At 39.3% G+C, this 8882-nt stretch overlaps 1 protein-coding gene across 1 annotated transcript; it reads left to right on the top strand.

Moving 5' to 3' along the window:
* Positions 1-1626: 1626 nt before the first annotated feature.
* Positions 1627-2256, top strand: LOC141815034 (calvin cycle protein CP12-1, chloroplastic-like). Its single transcript, XM_074702993.1, has one exon. It carries the CDS (start codon positions 1689-1691, stop codon positions 2091-2093), a length of 405 nt encoding a protein of 134 aa, XP_074559094.1. The 5' UTR covers positions 1627-1688; the 3' UTR covers positions 2094-2256.
* Positions 2257-8882: the final 6626 nt, after the last annotated feature.

The raw sequence follows: 8882 nt of genomic DNA, 5'->3' as shown, positions 1-8882 counted from the left end.
TATATATTCAGCTCGATCGTTAATATTTATGAACAATGCTCGTGAATAATGTTCATGAACAATGTTTAAAAATAATGTTCTTGAATAATATTTGAGAACTATGTTCATCAATAAAACTCTTATTAATATGTTAAATAAAGAAAGAAAATTTTAAAATAAATAAATAAATTTATATTATTATACTCAATAATCAACTAAATAAGTTTTAAATGTATAAGTTTCATTAATAAAACTCTTATATTAATATGCTAAATAAAGAAAAGAAGTTTTAAAATGAACAAATAAACAAGTTTCAAATAATCAAACAAATTTGAATTGAGAGCTCGATAATATATAAACGAACCAAGCTCATAAAAGAGAAATTAAGTAAAACTTGAACAATCATTCAAAAGCTTAGTACGTTCATTTTTAGATTTGATTTAGTTTGACTTGGTGATCTTATCAAATAAATTTGAATACTATAAAACTTAACTCAACTCAGACTTATTTATAATTCTTAATTCATTAGGTATCCTCTTTTAAGTGAATTAGGGATGACAATTTATCTTTGTGATCCTGATCCATCCCTAACCCGCTCCACGTCGCCCCGTCAAAATATATATGTAGGATGAGAATAAAATAAAAAAATATTTCGTACGTGCATAATGCGGATGTTGGATCCTACGATGAAATTAGTTTACAAATATATACTTTATAGATTGATAGGTAATTTTTTAAAATTTTTCCTAGTTCTCTCCAAACCCAACTTACATAACAAGTGAAGTAAGCATGGAGAAGAAGAATCTATACGAGCTCCTTCTCACTCTATCATTTATTCTAGCAAACCCCATGAACCTCAAATTTACTCGTATAATTTCTTTCTTGTTCCTCAAACTATCATAAAAGCCATCTAAATCTTCGTCTAAAAATAATTCGATGTACAAAGCTTCTATTAATACAGAGTCTCAAAAAAGATCTAGTGTACACAATCTTACCTTGTACAAGAGGTTGTTACACGACAACATCTAAATCTTCATGTGGAAGTAAAATCATTGAATGTGAAAGAATATAAAATCAAGCAAAAAATAGAAGTCACAAGTATTAAAAATGTGCACAAATGCTTCACCGCCCTAGCAGTCCCACGACCATCCATGATGAGGTAAATCGTGAAGCTATAGTTGACCATGACAGAGGAGGATATTACCTCGACTTCATCGAGATTCGACCCTTGTCCATTTCAACAATTCTGCTCCATCATAACTCCGGGAAAAAAAATGCACAAATGCACTAACATAATAAGAATATTATAAAATCCATGCATGTTTTTCACATTTGTTTTGTATGTATTGGTTTAAGATTGATGGACAGATATGATATGGTTCAGTTAAATAATATGAGATTATGATAAATATGTAAACTAATGTGTGAAGAGCGACTGTAAAAACATTAATTAATTAATAACAATAAAAGTCATTCAACGTTTATGTATTCTGTATTTTCATTAATTAAGATTAAAAAAAGAGTTTTGACATTATTTCACCATTTGCAATAAAATACAAATCTGCAAGCGTATGAACGTGAAGGCTCCACGTTTGTGGTGAAGAAGATAAGAAACGAGTGTACTCTAACGCCCACAAGACCAATCAAATACCCCTTCCTTCTTCCCCGCCATCCACGCTACCATTAACTCTGCAAGCTAAGCCAGCAGCATGGCAACAGCAGCGGCGGCCGGCGTCAGTCTCTCCGGCCCGATTCGGACCGTGCCCGTCGCCAAGGCCGAGCTCCTCGGGCGCAAGCCCGTCAGGATCGGCCAGCTGCTGCCGTTGCAGCGCAGGGCGGCGGCCGGGCGGGGACGGGTGGTGGTGGTAGGGAGCGCGCAGTCGTCGACGCCGCCGGAGATATCGGAGAAGGTGGAGGAGAGCATCAAGAAGGCGGAGGAGGCGTGCGCGGGGGACCCCGTGAGTGGGGAGTGCGCGGCGGCGTGGGACGAGGTGGAGGAGCTCAGCGCGGCGGCGAGCCACGCGCGGGAGGCCCTCAAGGCCAACTCCGACCCCCTCGAGAATTACTGCAAGGACAACCCCGAGACCGACGAGTGCCGCACCTACGACAATTAACTCGACGGCATGCAGGTGCAACAGCATGCAGCAGCAACAGCAACAGCTCCATTTGCAACTATTTTAATCATCTACACATGTACAGTTGCTGTGCTTAATTTGATAGGACGTTTCAAAGTTTGGATATTAAGTCATTAATGATAGACTATATCTTCTGCTTAAATCAGTAATTAAAACAGCGCAATCAAGAAAAGTAGTTTAATTTACTTTATTCAGCTGCCTTCAATCATTATGAATGCTAACCGAGTCTACAGAGATAGAAACACAATGGATTAGTTCATTTGATGTTTAGTGTACTTTGCTGATAAATTGTGTTTATGCTATTCTATTAAACTGCATGATTTAAGACGAAAACCTATTCTAAAACACATGTAGGAAAATGGAGAACTCAGTAATATTTTGTTCTGACCAACTCACACGGTAGATGGTTACAACACTGATTCAAGACCTGCCGATGTGTACGTTCCTGTGATGAAGTTGCGGAAGGAGAAGAAAGACCTGCAAGACACTCCAAAAAGAGGGTTAGAATGACACCGGAAAGGAGATCGATTTCCGACAAACCATGCACTCCGACGCTCAAATTAAGATTTGACATGAGTAAGGAGTATAAAGGGATTGGGGAAGTTAGGATTTATGTGCGCATACCTGTGCCCATGGGCATGTGCTACCTTTTTATAGCACTTGATCTTCTAAATATTAGCAACCGTTTGAGAAATATTTGGGCAGATTGGTTCCCTTTTGGAAAGATTTCGGCTGTTGATATATATTCATTCCTGTTGCCGCGGAAGAATTGGTTCTTTTTTCCCGATTTAAGCGAAACGACCACGTTTTCAAATAAGTATCATATGCTGGAGGTTGACCCTGGGTGTAGGATGCGTTCCGAGACCGAGTCATGAGGTCGGCATATGATTCAGAAGTTGTGTCGAGATCGAGTCGTGAGGTTGATACAGAGGGCGTGTCGAGATCGAGTCATGAGGTTGACACACAATACAGAAGGTGTGCCAAGACCGAGTCATGAGATTGGCACACGATATAGAAGGTATGCCGAGACTGAGTCATGAGGTCGACACTCGATACGAGGAGTGTGCAGAGACCGAGCTATGAGGTCGGCACGTGACGTAGGAGACGTATCAAGACCAAGTCCACAGGTCGGCATGCGAGGCAAGAAGTGTGACCAGACCAAATTATGAGGTCGACACTCGATACGGGGAGCACGTGGAGGTCAAGTTAGGAGTTCGACACATGCTTAAGGAGACATACCGAGACCGGAGAGGGAGATCGGCGTGTACTTAAGGAAGCATACTGAGACTAAAATAAGAGGTTGACACATGCTTAAGGAAGCATGCCGAGACCGGATCGGGAGGTCGGCACATGCTTAAAGAAACATGCTGAGACCAGATCGGGAGGTCGACACATGCTTAAAGAAGCATATTAAGACCAGATCGGGAGGTCGGCATGCTTACATGCTGAGACCAGATCGAGAGGTCGACACATGATTATGGAAGCATACCTAAACCGAAGCAGGAGGTCGAGGGGGTTTATTCGGATTCCTCTTTTAGCTTTCGACGATTAACCAATACTTATTTTTACTCTTTTTCCTCCGTACTCTCTTATATCCGATGTCCATGTAACCACTAAATACTCCAGTTAGATCATATTTATTTCTTAATCTTAATTGATTATAAAAAAATGTCAATTGTATAAGAACATATTTTTATCTATAAAGTAGCTTTTATATATATATATATATATATATATATATATATATATATATATATGATGCAGGTGTCGTAGATGATGTGGTTTTCTCTAGGATAAAGGTCAAGAATCAAGCGAGAGTTAAGCTTTGTGCTGATTTGGCAAGACGAGTCAACATAATCCCGGGAGAAAAGATTCCACCAAGGTGAGATAGCCTACGCCTCCGGCTCGGGGGGTGCTTCAGGCTCAATATGGGCTTAGTCCTAGACCTCGCTTGGGCCTCCAAGGCCATCTTGGTCTCGAGTCTCATTTTGGCTGTCTCGACCTAGAGACTCGTCTTGACTATCTCGATCATCCCGTCTAGGTCATTTCAGCCTCGAGTTTCATCTCGGCTATCTCGGTCATCTCGTCTTAGTCTCAAGTCTCATCTCAGTCATCTTGATCTCGAGTTTTGTCTTGACCATCTCGGTTATCTCGTCTCGACTATTTTAACCACGAGTCTCGTCTCGGCCACTCCGCCTCAATTGACTCCATCTTAGGCTCCACTTTTATGTCTTCTGTGAACTGCTATCTTACATGTCCTACTAAAGGGGAAGACGAATATTCTCACGGACACGTGACAATCCACGAATGAACAGGCGATTACGAGGTCATCAGACATGGTCCCCTCGGATACCCCTTTTTCTGCACATAAGGCTAAAAGAAAATAGTTGTCAGATCTAGTCCCCTCGCAGGTTTCTAAAGGGTGTCGTCCCATTAGACGTGAAGATACCTTGAGCAGGCTATAACAAGCCTAACACACAGCCTTATTCTATGTTTGACTCTAAAAAACTCTGCTATTCTTATCTTCTTTCCTGTCTACATTCCATCATCTCCGCAGAACCCTAACTTGAGCGTCGAAGTAACCTATCGAGACTCCCTGGTACTTGTCTAACCTCTTCTTGAAGTGTATTTCAGGTCCTCATCGTCTCCCTCATTGAGCTCATCTAGGAGGTCGCATACATCAGACTATTCGTTGACTAGTGGTTTGATTATCTGCGATATTTGACCGGAACAAGATACATACAAAGAGACTTTTTAAGAGACACTTCTCTTCATAATTGGATGCTACGAATAAATATTATTCATTCACACATATATATATAAATTAAGTTTATTATTTTAACTTTAAATTTTTGTTACACCAAACTTTGTCCTTAATCTTGCTCTTCAAACTTCAATGCTTTAGTGAAAATGTTAGCAATTTGATCTTGTATCTTCACATACTTCAATTGAACTTCATTTCTAATGATGTTTTCTCTAATAAAATGATATTTTATATCCATATATTTGCTCCTATCATGAAACATAGGATTCTTTCCCAAAGTAATAGCTGACTTATTATCAATATAAATTTTAGTAGCTTCTTCTTGTAGCAAATGCATTTTCTTCAATAAGTTTCTTAGTCATAGCATGATAAACACAAGTAGCAACAACTATATATTATGCTTCATGTAACACCCGGATTATTTCTCCCTATTTTTAGGAATTTTAATTAGATTTAAAATTTTAATAAAAAGATTTTTTAGTCAAATGATAGAAGGGAGTTGATGAAATAAAATAGGTGAAAAGATCCGCCTTGCAAAGACGAGTCCAACGAGACCAAGTTTGACCAAATCGGAGGTCGTTTGAGGGCTGAACCAGGAGAACCAAGATTGAACCGGGGTTCGCTACAGTAACCGGTTCAAGGATTTAATTTTAACCCGGTTTAATTAAACACTGTTCACCGGGTTAATTTTTCGGATTTTCTCCGCATCGCGCCGCGCGCTCCGGCTTCTTCGCAACCGACCGCGTCCGACAGCGAGAAAAGGTCGGCGGCCGCAGCTATAAGAAGGAGGGCTGAGGCACGGAGGAGGAAGCAACGCAAGGATCCCTTGCCCTAACCCTAGCCGAGCTCCTCCGTCGCCTGGCGCTCACCGCCCGACACAACTGCCGCCTTCCCTGTTTTCTCTGCATCCGCCGCCCGTCGCGTGGAGAAGACGAAGCAGAGCAGCCCCGCCCCTTTCTCCCTTGCGCTGTTCGCCGGAGAAGCACGAGCGCCAAGCCCAGCCGCGCCCCCACCGTGACCTACTGCCCTGTCCGCGCACGGAGAAGACGACGCAGAGAAGCCGCCGCCTCCCTTCTCCCTTGCGCTGCTCGCCGGAGAAGCACGACCGCCAACGCCGCCTCTGTCGCCGCCGGTTGCCCTGCCTCAGCTGACGCCGACCCGAGCTCCGTTCTGCCCGTTCGCGTGGAGAAGACGAGTGCCCTGTTCTGCTCGGTGGAGAAGACGAGTAGGTTAATTAATTTATTTATTTGATTAATTAATTAAAGTTAGTTTAATTAATTAAGTTAATTAATTTAAGGGTTAATCAGTTAATTGCGGGATTAATTAACCTGTTAGTTTAATTAAGTAATTAGTAGTTAGACTAATAAATAGTTAATTAGTTTAAGTAATTAGTTAATTAATTGATAGTTAATCTAGTTTAGTTAGACTATTAATCATTTTAATTACATCCTAATTAATTTAATAATTAGTTAATTAGTTAATTAGATTGAAGTGGGTTGAGCGATTAAGGCTTGTTTGATGTAACAAATAATCTAGTTTAATTGGATTAGTTTAATAGTTGGTTAACAAATAGTTGATTAATTACTTGATTAACTAGTTAATTGATTTAATTGAGATTAGGTTATGAGTAGGAGAAATTCAGATAAGATATAAGAACCATTTGGGATTATTCTAGAATATGTTATTTAGAGGATGTTTTGTTACAGGAATTTGACTCGTGGATCTAGTAGTATTTCGAGGCTCGTAGTGTGACTATTCATCAATAAGGTAAGTACATCTCTCACCTGCAGTATGAGTTGTTCCGTTACTTTCTTTATTGTTTCCGCATGATATGATTTGATAGAGCATGCATAAAGTATTTTTCCATGACATCATTTTAAGTTAAAGCATGTGTAAATTGTTTCTTTCCAAATTGCATGATATAAGAAGTATAAGAAAAGTATTTTACTTTTAAGAGGCGGGTATCGGGCCAAAGGTTCGCCCATAATGAATTCTGGGCCAAAGGTTCGCCCATAAGGAAAGGAATTCCAGGCCAAAGGTCGCCTGATAAGATAAGTCGAATTCCGGGCCAAAGGTTCGCCCATAAGGAAAGGAATTCCAGGCCAAAGGTCGCCTGATAAGATAAGTCCTCTGGTAGCATTCGGTGGCTAGCTACCCCGAATTCTATTAGAGATGCGCGCATTGATACTCCGCCAGGGCCCAAAAGTATGTATAAGTATGTTTAGTATGTTTAAGTATGTTTAATTATTTCCTGATTAATTACGAAAGAATGCATGAAATGGTTTTCGTTTGTTTTGTGAGATTAGGTATGTACTTACTAAGCGTTGCTTATAGTTTGCATTCCTCATATTGCAGATAAATAAAAGGAAAAGCTTTAGGAAAGAGGAGGCAGCTGGAAAGGTGTTCGATGTGTGGTGTTGGCGGAACCGCGGAATAAGATTAAGGATCAAGAAATTAAATAAATGTTTATTTTATGTCTAAGAATTATTATTTATTTCCTTGCTTCCGCTTGTTAAACAGAAAAGGATATTTTAAATTGTGTTATGTTATTTAAGTTAAAGTACGTAACGTCTCCCTATTAGTACAAGAAAGAGGGGGGATGTTACACAAGTAGGTTAAGGTTGGCTAAATACTTGATGGTGAAAAAGTCAAAATGGGTCACGATTGATCGGACACTTAGTATGAGATGAAAAATCCAAGTGGTCACGTTGATCAGACCTGTGGCATGAGATGAAAAGTTTAAGTAGGTTATGGAGGACCAAACATTTGACATGAGATGAGAAGTTCAAGTGAGTCATGGTTACGTTGATTGGACACTTAACACAAGACAGAAAGTCCAAGTGGGACATGAAGGACTAGATACTTAATACGAGACAGAAAGTTTAAATAGGTCACGGTTGATCGGACATTTAGTGATGAGAGAAGTTCTAACGTGTCATGATTGATCAGATGTTAGGCATGAGACAAGAAATCCAAACAGGTCAAGGAAAATTGGATGTTTAACAATGGTAAAGTCCCAATAGGTCAAAGTTGATCGGATATTGAGCAACAAAAAATCTCAATAGGTTAAGGGTGAGCAGATGTTGAGCAAATAAAGTCTTAGTAGAGTGAAGTCAAATTAGATACCAAGCAAGATGCAAATTCAGACTTGAAAAGACTAAAATTAGGATTATCAATCGATTACTAGGAAGTACCAACCGATTGCTAATCCTAAATCCCGAAAAGGAGGTTTGTTGCATGATCAATCAATTAATGAGATTCACCAATTGATTGATAAACCCTAAATTCGGGATTTAAGATTTAAAAGGATTGCCAAATTGATTGGTGCAATAGATTAGTAGAAGGTGGCCAACAAACTAAATGCTACAGAATCTATGGACCAATTTGACTAAGGCTGTCAATCGATTAATCAAGTAAAAAAGGGTCATTCTACAAGTTTAAATGGTTAGATCTGACATGACAATTGATTGATGAAGATAAATAATCGATTGTTAGACAGAAATCAGCCCAAATGAACCCTATAAAAGAGGTTTTTGAGGTAAATTGAAGATGTTAGTTCTTGAGGGGTTAGAGAAAAAATGCTACTTTATTTCCTACCATCAAGAGACAATCCAAAGTAAAGTTCTCATTGTAAAGTTGATTTGATTTCATTTCTATTTATATCTTGTATTCATTTTGTATTGCTTGTACAATCTATTGTAAGAGACTTTTTTTCTTTTAGAAGGTATCCAAGAAGGGGAATAGTCGTTAGGATTAGACCTTGGATGTAGTCGCCTTGGGAGGCGGTGAACTAAGTAAAATTATTGTGTTCATGTCGTACGTGCTATCGAATTTGGATCAAGTTTACATTGCATTCTCAACGACAAAGTGATTGAAGCTATTCACCCCTAGCTCGCATAGGTCCTAACATTAATAAACAAACAACAATTAAATCACCATTCTCTTTTTCTTTAACATAGATACCATATTCATGTGGGCACTTTATGAAACTTTCAAATTTGAAA

The sequence above is a fragment of the Curcuma longa genome, chromosome 21 (genome assembly GCF_044706935.1).
Source record: "Curcuma longa cultivar G26 ecotype Majalengka, Jawa Barat chromosome 21, ITB_CL_G26_1.1, whole genome shotgun sequence".
NCBI classification, from domain to species: domain Eukaryota; kingdom Viridiplantae; phylum Streptophyta; class Magnoliopsida; order Zingiberales; family Zingiberaceae; genus Curcuma; species Curcuma longa.
The sequence above is the reverse complement of the archived record's forward strand: the minus strand, read 5'-3'. Positions and strand labels throughout refer to the sequence as shown.